Here is a 16,666-nt window from a genome sequence, read left to right as displayed (position 1 = left end):
TGCTCATTAGCTGAAGAAAGAGAGTGAACTCTGTTTCTTAGATGCATGTGCCAATCCAGGGATTTATCTTTCTTCCACGTCCCCTTTAGCAAGGGCTTGTCAAGCTGCTGTGCTCTGAAGGTGGAAGATGCACACGGGTGGTTCCTGAGGAGACCGAGTTGTCCTCAGTAGTGATGAGGCTGCTGATGTTCTGCCTTAGATGCGAGTGGGTAACCAATGGTGGGGTTTTCTGTCTGTTTTTGTCCCAGGTCTCACATTTCCTTCTGGAAAAATGCATCAGCAGTTGCTCAGCTCTGTGTATACAGAGTCTGGGATTCTGCCTGAAGAAGTGGAGTATGTAGAAGCTCATGGCACAGGCACCAAGGTGGGTGTAACCTCTGCAAGCCTTCTTGCTCTCACTCTCTTGCTTTTCTTTCCTGTCCTGTCTCTCTCTTTGCCTCTGTTTCACACCCATCAGTCCTTTCTTTCAGGTTTAGAAAGAACTAGATTGCCCATTTCTGCCTGTTGCTGGAGCACCTGGCCCTTCATCTCCTTTTACCACCTGCAATTTTATCTAAAAGACCTTGTCAGGAATGTGAGACTGGGGTGTTTTGCATGGTCAGCATAAAACCGCTGTGTGATTTTTTTTTTTTTTTTTTTTTTTTTTTCCTTCCCCTGCCAGGCTGGGGATCCACAAGAGGCAAATGCCATCGCAGAAGTCTTGTGTCAAGGTAGACGAGAGCCATTGTTGGTTGGATCCACTAAATCCAACATGGGTCACCCCGAACCTGCTTCTGGGCTTGCTGCATTACTCAAGGTAACACACACTGGCATAGAACCAACCTACTAGGTAGGCCTGGGGCTACTGGTGCTGCCCTGGCCTCAGCTGTCAGCATCCACCCGGGCTCTGAATGCTCTGTGTCGAAGGGGAGGCACAGCTTCCAGGCCCCTGGGTCTGTGTTCCTTGGTCTGGATTCTGAGGAAACTTGAATCGCGCTCAAAAGCAGGGCACATGGAATGGACCTATGACCCCACTGCATTTCTTAATGGTGACCGATATCAAAATTGCCATCTGCTGCCATAAGTCTTCCCGTTGGTACAAAGCTGCTTTTGGGCGCAGTACCTGGAGCGCTGGAGGCTCCCAAAGTTTGGGACACCCAGGTCACTAGGAAGGGTGGGATGCAGCCTAAGCTCTTGGTGTCAAAGCAGCTGGAACCCTTGCCAGTGGATAAAGGATGCGTCTTTCCTTCCCTTTTAACAGGGGAAGGGGTTAGGTAACTTACTTTTGAGACGTGGGTGCAGATTTGAACTTGCCACCCTACAGCCAGCCTTAATATCTAATGTGGCATCCAACGCTGATCAGTTAAATGTTGCTACACAGCAGGGGGCTAGTTTTCACCATGAAGCCCACTCATGACAACTCTATTGCCATGTATGCAGAAGCAGCAGGAAGTCTCTAAGCCAATGTTTCTGGCCAAGGGAGATGCACCCCCCTCAGGGTTTGTGCTCAGGTTGCACTGGGAAAGCTTCCTTTGCAGATATGATACCTGAAAACTGCCCTGTTCCCTCTAGATGAAAACGGGCATGCTAGATGACGTGACAGACACTCTGCAGTACAGGAAGTGTCTGGAATTGTGGACAATCTGGGCCTGCTCCCACCACTTTGTGTGTCACGGCTGTCGCATGGTTGTTCCACATTGCTCCTGCCTTGCCTTGCCTTGTCTTGTCTTGTTGTTTGGCTGGGTGGTCTGGCCTCCTGCAGTTTGTCTAGAAACAGCTGGGGAACCCATGACTAGCATCTTCCTACCAGCTGTGCTCTGTGGTATGGAGTTGCTTTTTCCTCCCTATGCCTTAGCTTTACTGTCCTTGGGAATGATACCCAGCTGCTAAGCACTGTGGTATCTGACCTAGTGACAGAGGAAGCTGTTGAAATCCAACTGCTAAGAAGTACCCTGTGTCTTGGGTCCTATGCCGAACAAAATCAACAAGTATCTGGCAAAACCAGGGATCTAAAGCCCAGACTATGCTGTTGTCTTTCAGGTGATTCTCTCTCTGGAAAACGGGGTGTGGGCTCCAAACCTCCACTACAATACCCCAAACCCAGACATTCCTGCCTTACAAGATGGCAGCTTACAGGTGGTCTGTAAGCCAACCCCAGTGAAGGGTGGCCTAGTCGGTATCAATTCTTTTGGCTTTGGTGGTTCCAATGTCCATGTCATCCTGAGGCCACATGACAAGAAGAAGTCCCAGCCTCTGGAGGCGTGTCGTTTGCCACGACTGCTCCAAGTCTTTGGCAGGACACAAGAAGCTGTGGAGAAGCTACTGGACCGGAGCAAGAGACTGGGGGAAGATGACTCATTTGTGAGCCTACTCAATGATTTGTCCACAATCCCTGCTTCCTCTATGCCATACCGGGGCTACAGGCTCGTTGGCAGTGAGAGCGATGTGAAAGAGGTGCAGCAAATCCAAGCATCGGGGAGGCCCCTCTGGTACATCTGCACAGGTAACTTTTTGGGTTGAGGGGGAGAAGGGTGTCAAGGTTTGCTGGCTTCTGCGCAGCCAGGCTCTCGGTAGTTATTGATGCCACATTTTGTTCCTCGTTCCCCTTGCATGTACAGTCTGGGGGTTGCCACATGGCAAGGGAGGCTATTCAAGATCCACTGTTTGTGACCAGCTCTGCTGGAAGTCCCCTCTTCAGTGCTGTTTGCTTCCCTGTGGTAGCAAGACCAAGGAGGAGCAGAGCCTTGTTCCATGGGGACTGGAAGCTAAGCATCTGAGACAGGGCTCCCATGCTTTCCTGGTCCACTCTGACGTGGAGCAAGAATCAGGCTCTTGTTGCTCTTCCTGCAGGCATGGGCACGCAGTGGGCAGGGATGGGCAGGAGCCTGATGCAGCTGGAGCTGTTCCGACAGTCCATCTTGCGCTCGGATGAGATCCTGAAGGGCACTGGGCTGAAGGTCTCTGACATCATTCTGCATGGTGACGAGAGCATGTTTGATGATGCTATCTGCTCGTTTGTTGCAGTCTCTGCAGTTCAGGTAAGACGGGGAGCTGGGGCTCTTTACTAGCATTGCTCTGTGGGAGCAAAGTGCCAGTGTCGGCATAGCCTTATTGCGTCGTTCCTCCAGGAGTAGGCAGCCAGCTTTCATCCTGCCCTCTGCATTGCGTGGTTCAGAGGCCTGCTGCGCACATGCATGCTGTTCGCATGTTTTTGGGGCTTGTCTACACTGCAAAGTTTAATGTGGATTAATTCTTTTTATTGTGGGTTAGTGAAGCTGGGTCACAGCTTTGTGTAGATGTTGGTAGTACAAATGTTTAAAGTGGCCTTACTCCAACTTTCATAGTAAACTATGTCTCCTAAATGCTGCTCAAGTGCTAAATGAGTGTCCACACAGTTTTAATGTGGTGTAGTGACTCATGCTTTTACGTAATTTGGATGAATTTCTTTGCATGTCACGATGTGGATAAGTATTTAGTTTTAGTGATCACCTGCTGCAGTAGAAATGAGGGAACAATGAAAAGGATTGAAGAAAACTGGGAGTGTGGCAGAAGGTTATGCTTGCACTTCTCCAAGATTTGAAGGCCAGGGCTCTGCCGGGGGGGGAGCAGCAGCAAGAAGGCGGAAGAAATGGTGCAGGGAAGCCCAGATAGCAGTGTGAAGGTGCCCCCCCATAGGTACAGCTCTGGTTGGGGTGGCCTGGAATAGGGACCCCTGCTCTGTCTCATAGGTGGCACAGATCGACATGTTGAAGTCTATGGGTCTCCAGCCCGATGGGATCATCGGGCACTCGGTGGGAGAGGTGGCCTGTGGCTATGCTGACGACTCCTTCAGTCACGAAGAAGCCATCCTCTCTGCCTATTGGAGGGGACGGTGCGTCAAAGAGGCGAACCTACCCCGAGGAAAGATGGCTGCTGTTGGTGAGTGACCTAAGGCAGGCTCTTCCCCTCATGAGGTTGGGTTGGGCATTTCTGCTCTTTGCTGCAACTGGCCTAATTTGTGCTGAGTTTGAGAGGTAACAAATTTGGGCTGCTTGACCTAGCAGTAGAGGAGGAGGAAGAGGCAGATGGAGAGAGGGCTTCGTGTTCATGACTTGAATAACTTTTCTCAGTTGCAACTTCTGATCCTGCATTTCCCTGTTCCTTGTCAGAAAAGCGTTAGGAAGCCTTAAATGTTATAATGAAAATGTAACCTGCCAGCCAGAATGCTCTCTGGCTCCTCTGACTCCTTTGAAAGGAGGTTGCGGGCTCAGAGCTGGATACCTGGGGGTGGCGGGGGGCTTGTCTTGGAGATGAAGAAAGAAGCAGAAAAGATTGGGGCAGCTCTTGGAAAAAGGACAGACTTTACTCAAACATGAGTATATCGAGAGAGCAAACAAAATGAGCCAGGAAATCAAAATGTAATACATTTTAAAACCAGGAAGGGGAAGTACTTTTACACAACAGGTCTGTGCATTAATCTGAGGCCAGGAGCCAAAAAAGCCCCCCAAAATTAACTGTCTATACTGATAACAGATGAATTGTATTTTAAGTAGTACAAATCCTGCTTGCTAATGGGCATGACCCAGCCCTAACAGATGGGAGGGCTAGGAAGATGATTGCCTGCCTGTATAAGCTAAGCCCTCACCACCCCTTTCCCAGAAGAGGGTGCAGGCCTGGCACCAGCCCGGTCTGACGTGCTGGGCTGGTGCAGTCTGCACGTTGCGTGTTCTGGTGTATTTTCTACTCCTTTTGGTGCCTGCGGTTTCATGAGCGTGTTATTGGAGAGAAACCCTGCAGTCTGTCACGTGGCTACCGCCTGTTACGGATCTGCACAGGCCGGCGGGGGGTTACAGCAGTTGCACTTCGCGTGTTCCAGATATTTCCGGGGGGAACGTGAGGAAGTGCGCCACCTGAGTTAGCCCAATCGTCCATTTATCACAGATCCTGTCTGTGAGCAGTAGCTGTATTATTTATAGTGCATCTTTCATGACCTGATGTTGGTTTCATGGTTTTTTGTTTTTTTGGGTTTTTTTTTTTTGTTTTTTTTTTTTTCTACTGGCTTTTGTCACTGAAAGATCAGCTGGCCAAGCGTTCCTCTCACCAGACAAGTTCAAATCCCTGGCAACTTCAGTGAAGTTGCTACATTGTTACAGGGATTGTAAATGAGACCAGGACTTGCCCCTCTGCCCAGTTAAGAAGGACTCTTCTAGCTCAGGGCAAGACTTTAACACCGAAAAATGCAAGGTCCTCCACCTTGGGACGAAACACCTGCAGCATTCTTATAGGCTCGGCAGTGCTAGCACTGTGGATGAAAAGGACTTGGGGGTCATGACTGACCACAAGACGAACATGAGCCTGCAATGGGATTCTGCGGCTAGTAAAGCGACCAAAATGCTGGCTTGCATCCATAGATCCTTCTCGAGCTAATACCGGGACGTCATTCCCCCCTTGTACTCGGCCTTGGTGAGGCCGCAGCTGGAGTGCTGCGTCCAGTTTTGGGCCCCACAATTCAAAAAGGATGTGGAGAAGCTTGAGAGAGTCCAGAGGAGAGCCACGCGCATGATCAGAGGTCAGGAAAACAGACCTTACGGCGACAGGCTGAGAGCCATGGGGCTCTTCAGCCTGGAAAAGCACAGGCTCGTAGGTGGCCATCAGATCATCCCTAAGTTTTTTATCAGCGGTGACCACCGGTATCTGGGAGAACATTTGTTCACCAGAGTGCCCCAAGGGATGATGAGGCTGAACAGTCGTAAACTGCTGCAAGACCATTGGACGTAAGGAAGAATTTCTTTACTGTCCGAGCCCCCCAAGGTCTGGAACAGACTGCCATCGGAGGTGGTTCAAGCACCGACATTGAACGCCTTCAAGAGAAATTTGGATGCTTATCTTTCTGGGATCCTATGACCCCAGCTGACTTCCTGCCCCTGGGACAGGGGGCGGGACTTGATGATCTTCCAAGGTCCCTTCCAGCCCGAGTGTCTCTGAAATTTTCGTTCAACAAGTTTGTTTTTTAAATGACTTGAGGCACAGACACTCACGCTGCCATCAGCTGGATTTTGCAGTAAGGGTTTGAATTTGAACTTCATGCTCTCCCTCCCTTTTTAATATCTCAGAATCTGACCTCTGGTGGGACCCATTGGGCTTTAGAGACATCACACAGCTCACTCTGACCTTGGGTATTAGTGGAGAGGGATGTTGTGGACTTGTCAACCCCAGAATTTTGGAATGAAGTTTCTTCTTCCTGGTAGTCCCTGTCACGCCGCTGACCACTGTAATATCAGAGCACATCATAATACCCTTGGGTAAGGAGTGTACACAATTCCTTGGCAGGACCTTGTCCTAGAATCTCAGGCCCAGCAGGTGACTGGCAGCAAGAATCCCTGCAGTGAGGAGCTTGGGCCACCCCCCTCGCACCACGTCTTCGGAGAATCAGCTGTCCTTTTGTCATGGGCTGCTGCTTAACTTGTACCTGGAGCATTTGCACGCCATTCTGAGCATCTTTCCTCTGCAGGCCTGTCATGGAAGGAGTGTAAGATCCGCTGCCCTCCAGGCGTGGTGCCTGCCTGTCACAACGCTGAGGACACTGTCACTATCTCGGGGCCAGAGGTGAGCAAAGATCTAATGTACAGCGGTCAGCCCTCCTAAAAAAAAGTCCTTTATTCTCCTATGGTGATCAGCTGGGACTCTCCGGGCATTTCTACATGTGCTCCGGTGGGGTGGGGGCATGCTTTAATTAGTGGCTCCAAGAGTTGCTCTAATTAAAGTGCCTGGAGTTTTGCACATATCAGTGTTTTCACACTGAAAAATGGCAGTGGGGGTGCTTTTAAATCTCATTCAACAAGCTTTAAATTAGTTAAAGCACCCCTGCCACCATTTTCAGCATGGGGATGCTGATGCACATGGCACTGGAGCATGTTAAATCGAGTTTGCCCTGACATGCTGTAATTACAATGCGCAGCAAGGCTGCTCTGACATGTATAGGTGCTGTTATGGGGGTGCCCTTGTTGCTGGCACTGCACTGGGTTGACCCCTAGGTGCATAAGAAGGGAGATCAGGCTAAGTCAGCATGGTGGGATGGACTTTGGCATTCATCTGAATATGAACACTTGAGAGGCCTTTCAGAGTGGCTGATCAAACTGCATTGCAGTTGCAGGGCTGTGGAGCAGCCATCAAGTGAACAGGGTTTGCTCTGTCTCCTTCCCTAGGCCACCATGAATGAGTTCCTAGCCACCCTGAAGAAGGAAGGTGTGTTCGCTAAGGAAGTGCGCAGTGTCGGGGTTGCATTTCATTCGTATTTTATGGAGGCGCTTGCCCCAATGTTGCTTAGCGTCCTGCGGAAGGTAATGTCCTGGGTGTCTTGTGCCACCAAGGCCGCCAGTCGCGGGGAATGGCAGTGCTTTCTCCAGCATCCAGGAGGAAGGAGGGTCCTGTAGATGTCTGTGGAATGGGCAGCTGGAAGATCTGTGCCTCCTGGCAGATCGGGGGTGGGGGGCTGAGTTCACAAGCAGACCGTGCTACAGTGCTGTTCGGTTTCCTGCAAACTAATGTTTTGGGGCTTGGTTTCCGGAGGATCCTTGTCTTCCGTGACATCGTTTCTTGGCCTGTTCGCAGATCATTCCAAACCCGAAGCCTCGCTCGGCTCGTTGGATCAGTACATCCATCCCTGAGGCCCAGTGGGACAGTGAGCTGGCACGCTACTCCTCGGCAGAGTATCACGTCAACAACCTGAGGAGCCCTGTGCTGTTCCAGGAGGGTCTGCAGCACGTTCCGGAGAATGCGGTGGTGGTGGAGATCGCGCCCCACGCCCTGCTGCAGGTACTTTGCTTGGTGATTTGGTATGACGGTGCCACTTCAGGAAGATGCTGAAGTGGAGGCAGGGAGGAGGACGTGTTGTTCCTAAGAAACTTGCTTGTTCTAGCAAGTTTGAGAGTGCTTTTATTTTACATCCCCTGTCCTTCCCCCCCCCCCCCCCCCCCCCCCCCCCCCCCAACCCCACCCCATCCTCTCTAGTCCTCCTGATTTTAGCACATAAAACAAACCTGCCCTGACATGCTGCTAACAACTTCCCCACCTATGCAGTCTCCTCATCCCCATTGCTCTCTGAAATGGCCGGCAGTACATGAAGACAGTTGAAGCATAGTCCGCTCCACTACGGGACGAGGCAGTCGAACCTGGAGGCGTGTAGATGATCTCTTGCTGTGTGTGGGCAGACAGCAGGAGGGAGGAGAGGTGCAAAGCCTTGCTGCCTCTGGGCAGTGATCTCGTCCGGCTGCTTTAGGCTAAATCGACTCATGCTGGGTGGTACTTACCAGGGTACTGCTGGCAGCAGTCTCTTTCTGGTAATGAGTCCATATGAAGATGTAGACAGGAGAAGTCTTTATAGAGCTGCTGTTGCTGCCTGCCTGATGCCACTGTCCTGGTCACTGATTTCCCTGTAGTCTTGTTTTTTAAAAGGAAAAAAAAAATCAATGCCAACTGTTTACTTCATTTTTCACTTCCAAAGCTTCAGAGTGATCCAAGTAGGCAACTGTGGGTGTTCAGTGACGATGCAATGCTGCATGAATGTAACTTGGAATAATCCTCTGTGTGCTTATGCAATGTTGCATCTTCCCAAGCTGTGTACAAATGATGGCTAATTAAGCCTTGCAACATGCTTGAGAGGGAGGAAGATCAGTATTGTTATTTTATTGGTGGGGAAGATGAAGTGCAGAGGCTGAAGCCAGCTCCCAAAATTTAATGGTACACTCCAAAGGGTATTTGAGCACTCAGCCTAAGGGAAACCTTCTTCTCAGTCACTGCTTTGCAGGGCTATGAGGGCTGTCTTTTGCAAGGGTGACTCTTGTGCAAAGAATAATTGAGACCCTTTTTTTTGGGGGGGGCCTACCAACCTGCACCATCCTGCCTTTGATGAAGAGAGAGCACAAAAACAACTTGGAGTTCTTCCTGACACACATTGGAAAGATCCACTTGACTGGGTATGGTGTCTGGGGACAGGAAAGAGGGTGGTTAGTATGGAGAATGGCAAGATCCATCTCCAGTGATGCCCTTGACTGAGAAATGCCTCTTGGCTTCTCTTTTGCACAGCAACACATTTTGGCATGGATAGGAGGCTGTGTCTGACCCAAAGCAGTGGAATCCCTTGGGTGGGAGAGAGGTGGGTTTGTCTCAAACTCCTGGAACAGGAGACCAGCTTGGTAACCCATGAGTGCATGGAGTATTGTGGCTTTTAGCACCTGAGGACTGGTGTTTTGGTTTTAATGGCTGTGGCTCACAAAGGTCTCAGGGATGTTTCTGGCTGACAGATGCTCATGACATGGAGTCAGTGCTGTTGGGGGAAAGGCCGACGGGTGTGCACTTGTGTGGGAGGCTCAAGAGGATGATCTTGCCATTCTTGCAGTGTAATCTGAATCTCATTTAATCCTCTGAGCAGCAAGGCGTCCTGATTGGTAGAGCCCTGCAGCTATTAAGTGGATCCCTCCTTGCTCCGTTTGTGATTATGATCTCCTTCCTCCCCCTTGCTTGCACCCTCAGTGCTCACATACTCTGTGGGCACAAGCCTCAGCATCATGGCAGCACAAGTCTGTCTTCCCCAAAACCAGGCCAAATCTCAAACGAGAAATCCGGTTTCTTTGACCATGACCTTTTGTATTTGCTTGGCTAGGCTATCCTGAAGAGAAGCTTGAAACCAACCTGCACCATCCTGCCTTTGATGAAGAGAGAGCACAAAAACAACTTGGAGTTCTTCCTGACACACATTGGAAAGATCCACTTGACTGGGTATGGTGTCTGGGGACAGGAAAGAGGGTGGTTAGTATGGAGAACGGCAAGATCCATCTCCAGTGATGCCTTAGAGTGAGAAATGCCTCTTGGCTTCTCTTTTTGCACAGCAACACATTTTGGCATGGATAGGAGGCTGTGTCTGACCCAAAGCAGTGGAATCCCTTGAGTGGGAGAGAGGCGGGTTTGTCACAAACTCCTGGAACAGGAGACCAGCTTGATAACCCATGAGTGCATGGACTATTGTGGCTTTTAGCACCTGAGGATCAAGACCAAAATCTCAACTATCCTAACTTTTTTTTTCCCAGAATAAATGTTCAGTCAAATAAGCTGTTCCCACCTGTTGAATATCCTGTGCCAGTAGGAACCCCACTCATTTCTCCCCACATCTTGTGGGATCACAGTGAGACCTGGTACTACCCAAAAGCCGAAGAATTTCCATCTGGCTCTGCAGGCTCTTCATCTGCTTCGGTGTACAATATTGGTGTGTACCTGCTGCTTCTGCTTTGCTTCCTCTCATTCATAAATCAGGAGCCCAAAGTCTAAGTAGAACCCCAAAATCCTGTTCTGAGGAGCAGTTCTGAAGCTTCATGTGGTTGGAACAGCTCCAGGGGCTGGGGTGAAAGGCTTTGGATGAAAGAGAAAGTGGTAGCAGCACTGAGAATTTTTTTTTCTCTGTCTCCCACCCTGCCTTGGGAGGGGGAAGGGTGGTGATAGGAAAAACATCTTATTCCAGAGCATTTCTGCTAAGAAGTTACAAAAGCTTTTTGTTGTTTCCTGTGTAATGGGTAGATGTGAACCCAGAGTCTCCTGACCATTACTTGATTGGTCACTGCATTGATGGCAGAGTCCTCTACCCAGCCACTGGATACCTGGTGCTAGCCTGGCGAACCCTGGCACGGTCTCTGGGAGCTGTCATGGAACAAATGCCTGTCATGTTTGAGGATGTCGTGATCCACCAAGCAACCATCCTACCCAAGAAAGGTGAGAGGGGGATGGGGAGCCTTGGTCCACATAGTAAAGTTGGGGAAAGACTGGTGGAAGGAGAGAGCGCAAGGCAGCAGGAAAGGGGGTGAAGGTGTCACGCTCCTGGTCTCATAATGCATCTACAAGCAGGATGGGACATGTCCTGCTTTGTTCTATGGTGTGCAGGTGGGAAGGAGAGGGTGTGAAAGATGGGAGGTGCCGGGGATTTGGAGTGACAGGGGGTGGATGCCCCCTGGTCCCAGGAAAACCCTGCCCCACGTTCTCTGCCCCACCAATCTCTCTGCCTGTGTTGCAGGTTCTGTGCAGCTGGAGGTGAGACTCATGCCTGCTTCCCACAGCTTTGAAGTGTCAGGAAATGGAAACCTGAGCGTAAGTGGTAAGTAGACAACTCTGCCTGACCTCCTGGGAATCCAGTGGTGGCACCTGGTCTGGCCTCCTGGGAATCCAGTGCCATGCCTTTGCGTGCTGATGGCTCATGTTCTCTCTTGTGCCTGCTAGGGAAAGTTTACCTTTTGGAAGACACTGCTCTGAATAACTTTCATAATGAGCAAGCTGATTCTGATGCCCAGCCAGATGCAAGCTCCAGCCACCCCCTCTCCAAGACAGACATTTACACAGAGCTGCATCTACATGGGTACAACTATGGGCCAACGTTCCAGGGGCTCCTCGAAAGCAGCAGTGCAGGTGAGTCTTCTGAAGATGTTGAAGGGGTTGGTCATTATGCCTGCTGACTTGTGCATGATATGCTAGTCAGGTGCACATAGCCACTGTGAAGCATCCACCCAGGCTGCATGGCTGAGGCCTACCTGCCTTGAGGCTTGGCAGCAGGGTCCTGTGCACAGGACGGATGCAGAAGATCCCTGTTGTGGCATTGGGTAGAGTGCACCTGGGCAATGCCAATTGTGCTGTCAGCCCTCTGGCAGTAGAGCCAGCCTTTTCCCCTCCCTCCCTCTGTGGGGTACACACACTGACAGGGCTGCTTCTCTTTCCTAGGGAGCTCGGGCAAGCTCCTGTGGAATGGGAACTGGGTGACGTTCCTCGACACCATGCTGCACGTGACCATCCTGGGCTATCCTGGGCGCAACCTGCACCTACCCACACGCATCCGCTCAGTGTGCATTGACCCCGTGCTGCACCTGAAGCAAGTGCAGACGTACAAGGATGACAAACAAGGTAACAGTCTCTCCCATGGTCAGGATTCTCCTGGCTTCTTTTGTGAAATTCCAGATGCTGAAAAGCAGCTACATCTTCCTGACGTAAGGCAGGCCCAGGGGCCTCTCGGCTGACGGGTCATTGTGCTCCTGCTTTGCCCACTGACACCACACTGGCTGTCTGGCCACCTGCAGCACAGCAGAGCCTCTTCTTGTGAAGCTTCCAGCATCATCTGCATGTTCTCCTCTTGTCTTGCAGTTTTTGATGTGTTCTATGACCACTGCGTTGGCAGCATCAGGTCAGGAGGCGTGCAGGTTACTGGGCTCCACAGCTCTATAGCACCCCGCAGGCAGCAGGAACAGGGTTCTCCACTCCTAGAGAAGTTCTGCTTTGTGCCTTATGTTGAGATGGATTGTCTGTCTTCCAATGCACAGCTTCACACCGTTCTGGAGCATTGCAAAGGTAAAGGGAGTTCAGTACACTGTAACTGTCCATGGCACCAGGAAGCAGGTTTTTGGGGTGAAAGTCATGCCTGCACCATCTTCTGAAATCATTGGTGCACGCTCTTCTTCAGCAGTCTCCTTGAGCAGGCGCTAAGCCCAGGCTGTGGCTCTGATTTTAGTCGTACAGTCACAAAACATACTATGCCCAAGGCACCACAGTGGAGCCAGCTGCTACAGGACCTAGAGCTGACTGACCCAGCCCTGGGCAGGCCGGGCTGAAGGGCTCTGTTGGCACTTCGCTAAGACATCCTCCCTGGGCAGGACTTCTGTGGCACTCGGCTGGCTTCTGCTGAGGAGGGCATCTGTCAAATGTGCTGCTGGTGCAGCATCTGTGCCAGTGCACCAATTTTATTTATTTATTTATTTATTTTAGTGTCCTAGATCTGCAGGAATCTACCTCTGTTAATACTGGCAGGAAAATTTAAATCCCTGCCCCTCCCCCAGGCCCTTTGAGTCCAGTCTCTGGACTGGAGGTGCTGACACCCCAGCCCTTGGTGCCAAAGCTGTGCGGGAGTGGAGGCAAACTGCAGTCCTTGGCAGATCTCCCACTGTTCTTTAGGAGTAACTCAACTGAAGGCAGAACAGAAGTGGCTGTTCGGGAATTTTGAGCCTTGGGTGAGGTGCTTCTGGCATGGCTGTTTCGGCTGTATCGGGATACCAGTTCTGTCTTCCAGGCAGCGAGATTGGCCTGATGCTCTTTTTTCCTTCTACTCACTGGTGAAATTTAACAGCAGTCAAAGCCTTCCCTTTGTGGGGGGGTTGTCCTTTGCACTTTTCTTGCCATGTTTGTGGAGAGCCAGCAAAGAGGACCTCTCTAGGATGAGGCCTCAGGATGCTGCTAGCAATAATGGAGACTAGTGTGTTTGTGCTGTGTGTGAGTTGGCTGTTCTGGGTACACAACACCACAAGACCCACCACTAATATCAGGAAGTCTCACAAGGTATGCCAAGCTGTTGCTCTTACAGGGCTTGTGTACTGAGGCAGCAGCAGGGAAGGATGTGTGACTCTCTCTCTCTCTCTCCTGCTGTGCTCTAGGTCTGATCCAGAACCTGCAGAACAAGGTAGCGCTGCATGGGGTTAGACTGGCCATCCCTGGGCTAGAGACTACAGGCACCAGGGCAGAGACTGTGCCTGCAGAGAAGGGCCTCCTGTACATCCTTGATAAAATTTGCCACCTGGAACTAAATGGAAACCTGTATTCTGAGCTGGATGAGATTGTGACCCAAGAGAAGATGCACCTCCAGGAGGATCCCCTCCTCAATGCTTTGCTAGATTCCCCACACCTGAAGGTTTGTCTGGACTTAACTGTGGAGAATATGTCCAATATCAAGATAAAGATTGTGGAGGTTAGTTGGGACTTTGGGTGGGAGAGGTCTTGAAATCCCAAGACTTACCTCTTGCTTTCATGTGCTGCCAACAGCTTAGGTATTTATCTTCCTTTCCTGTCTCTTCCTGTATAGGCACTGGCAGGAGATGGATGCCTGTTCTCTCGTATCACTCCTCTTCTAGGAACTCATCCCTTGCTAGAAGTTGACTACAGTGCTACTGATAGAGCCCAGGAGGTCCTTTCTGCCTATGAGAAGAAGTTTCAGGAAACGGATGTTTCCCCTGGCCAGTGGGACCCTGTCCGTCCTCCACCTGGAAACCTGACCAATGCTGACCTGCTGGTGCTCAACTGCTCCATGAAAGTCTTGGAGAAGCCAGCAGAGATGCTCTCCAACCTGGTGGCCTCCGTGAAGGAAGGAGGGTTTGTGCTACTGCATACTCTTCTGGGAGGAGAAACTCTTGGAGAAACGGTCCATTTTCTTACAGCACTAGATGTGCAGCACAGACCAGGCTTCCTGACTCAGGTAAGTGTCTGCTCTCCTAGGCCCTTGGCTATTATCTCTCTGGTTGGTCCTAGAGTCTGGGATGCTGCTTGTAGACTCTCTGGTGGTTCATACTCCTGAACAGCTGCTCTGTCCCATTTGGGGAAAAACAAAGGCATCTTCCTGCCCTGGTGCCTGATGGCAAACCTGGAGATGACACCCTGAGACAACCAGGAACAGGAGGACTGTTACTGTGGCACACAGCTGTGAATGCCAACCCACACTCGCTGTAGGGGCCCCTACAGTGCACGTAACAGCATCTCTGGCTCTTCAAGGAGCTGTTGGGATCCTCAGTGCTGATTCTTTGAATGCTGGGAGTCCTGCATGCAGTGTCTCAGCAAAAGGACCAGGGGGGTGTGGGAAGATGGATGCATGGGGCAAGCTTCTGCCAAAGACCCTGTGTAGGGAGAAGGGGGCAGTGCTGGTTCCTGGTTTCCCCAGGGAGGTGTTGAATGGGATTCTAGCACCTCCTGGCTGTGCCAGTCATTCCCATCTTGCTCTGTTTCACAGGCAGCCTGGGAAGATTTGTTCAGCAAGACCTCGCTGAATCTCATGGCTGTGAAAAGATCCTTTTTTGGCTCTGTCATGTTCTTGTGCCGCCGGCAGGCTCCTGTCAAGCCACCTATTTTCCTGCCTGTGGATGAGACCCATTGCAAGTGGGTGGATTCCCTAAAGGTGAGTCTCTGGGTGGAGCCATGGGAATGGCTTGGGAAGAGGCAGCTTGTCTTCAACAGCATTCCAGGTTTTCCAGACCCCTTTCCCTAGGCTCAGAGAGGCCGTGAGGTAGGGGCAGCAGCTCCCTTTCAGCACAGCTTAATCTACCTGGCTGGGCTTTTTTGCAGAACCTCCTGGCTGATTCATCTGAGCAGCCTTTGTGGCTGACTGCAACCAAGTATCCAACCTCTGGCATTATGGGACTGATGACCTGCCTGCGCCAGGAGCCTGGAGGCCACAGGATCAGGTACAAAGCCACACTAGAGGCTCTTTGGGAGCAGAGGCCATCTTCCTCCTCCTGCTTCCTGGCAGGCAAAGTGACCAACATGGATCATGTGTTCCATCTGCTCCCCAGGTCCCTGTTTGTTTCCAATCTGGACTCCTCCTCCCCTGTGCCTCCAACCAGCCCATCAGACTCGGAGATGCAAAAGATCCTCCAGAGAGACCTGGTGACGAATGTGTATCGTGATGGGAAGTGGGGCTCCTTTCGGTACCTCCTGTTGGAGCAAGGTGACGCTTTTTTAGTTGGGGGTCTGATGGCCACTGTCTCCTCTTGCAGGGTCTGGAAAACTGGTGTGAGGAGATGCTTTTCCTCCTGGTACCAAGAATTAGGCATGGGTGCATTTTTGGATCAGATTCAGCAGGACAATGGCATGTCTTGATGTCTGCAGGCAGTATGAGCTAGCTCAGTGCCCAGGCAGGCTTGCAGCATGGAGAGGGCCTTTGCTGGGGGTAAACAGAAGAGCTGGCTAACGGTGAATGGCAAACATCCCTGCTTCTATGAATGGCTCCCAGACTTTGTCACATGTGGTTTGGGTTTTGGGGGGGTGTTTTTTGGTGGTGGGGTTTTTTTTTGTTTGCTTGTTTGGGGTTTTTTGGTGCTCTTGCACAAATAATCTGCTCCATCGGGTGAAGCGTCGCCATCAAGCTGATGTGTCTAAGGCTCTCCCATGTCTTCCTGCAGGCCAGTCCCAGGCTTTGACGGAATATGCCTGCGTGAACACACTGATGCGTGGAGACCTCTCTTCCCTTCACTGGATTGCCTCTCCACTCTGCCACTATCCCAGCACTAAGCTCTGCAAGGTTTATTATGCCTCTCTCAATTTCCGTGACATCATGTTGGCCACAGGGAAGCTCCCTACAGATGCTATACCAGGTGAGTGGCTGGTGGAACTTAAAACACTTCCACCCACTCTGTGGCATAGGAACAAGTTCTGTAGTGAGATCGGCTCAGCCCTGCACTGATCCAGCCATAAATTAACTTTCTTGCACAAAGCTGATCCCCAGGGCAAGCAAAAGCATTACCCAAGTCCAGTATATTGTCAGGATCTCCCAGGTTCTGCTCTCATTGCCAGCACCATTTATCATCAGTGCAGTTTAACATGTCTGCAGTACGCCTGTCAGGTGAGTATTCACTGTCACAGCAGCAGAGCTGGCAGTGCAGTGACATGGCACACTGCTGTGGCTTTCCTGCGTACAGGAGGGTGGTGGTAACGCTTTACTTCACCAGGAATTTTGAGAATTAAAAGTGGTCACATCTGTCAATGCTGCTTTGCTGCTGCCAAAAACTCACAGGTGTGTTTGGTGGAGATCTGCTGTGTTGATTTTCCCCCCCCTCCCCATTCTTTTCTCAACCCAACCCAACCCAGGTATGACTGTTCCTCAGTCGTTTTAATATGGAGTCTTGGGGTGAAATACTCTTTTTTC

The 16,666-nt window shown here is 50.9% G+C and overlaps 1 protein-coding gene across 3 annotated transcripts in view; it reads left to right on the top strand.

Moving 5' to 3' along the window:
- The window catches only part of FASN (fatty acid synthase), a 116,875-nt gene that overhangs the window by 83,534 nt on the left and 16,675 nt on the right, over positions 1–16,666 (top strand). For all 3 annotated transcript variants that reach the window (XM_090059498.1, XM_090059497.1, XM_090059496.1), the window contains 21 exons: positions 249–364; positions 662–796; positions 2,020–2,482; positions 2,830–3,017; positions 3,708–3,897; positions 6,470–6,564; positions 7,164–7,298; positions 7,570–7,773; positions 9,620–9,735; positions 10,044–10,219; positions 10,528–10,719; positions 11,018–11,098; positions 11,221–11,406; positions 11,716–11,895; positions 12,133–12,336; positions 13,413–13,723; positions 13,838–14,227; positions 14,756–14,920; positions 15,088–15,206; positions 15,315–15,469; positions 15,924–16,115. In XM_090059498.1, coding sequence (XP_089915624.1) covers positions 249–364; positions 662–796; positions 2,020–2,482; positions 2,830–3,017; positions 3,708–3,897; positions 6,470–6,564; positions 7,164–7,298; positions 7,570–7,773; positions 9,620–9,735; positions 10,044–10,219; positions 10,528–10,719; positions 11,018–11,098; positions 11,221–11,406; positions 11,716–11,895; positions 12,133–12,336; positions 13,413–13,723; positions 13,838–14,227; positions 14,756–14,920; positions 15,088–15,206; positions 15,315–15,469; positions 15,924–16,115 — 3,993 coding nt within the window. The remainder of the gene's footprint in view (positions 1–248; positions 365–661; positions 797–2,019; positions 2,483–2,829; positions 3,018–3,707; positions 3,898–6,469; positions 6,565–7,163; positions 7,299–7,569; positions 7,774–9,619; positions 9,736–10,043; positions 10,220–10,527; positions 10,720–11,017; positions 11,099–11,220; positions 11,407–11,715; positions 11,896–12,132; positions 12,337–13,412; positions 13,724–13,837; positions 14,228–14,755; positions 14,921–15,087; positions 15,207–15,314; positions 15,470–15,923; positions 16,116–16,666) is intronic.

Source organism: Crocodylus siamensis, chromosome 8 (assembly GCF_052110815.1).
Source record: "Crocodylus siamensis isolate JL-2025a chromosome 8, ASM5211081v1, whole genome shotgun sequence".
NCBI classification, from domain to species: domain Eukaryota; kingdom Metazoa; phylum Chordata; order Crocodylia; family Crocodylidae; genus Crocodylus; species Crocodylus siamensis.
This window is presented reverse-complemented; position numbering and strand designations above follow the sequence as displayed.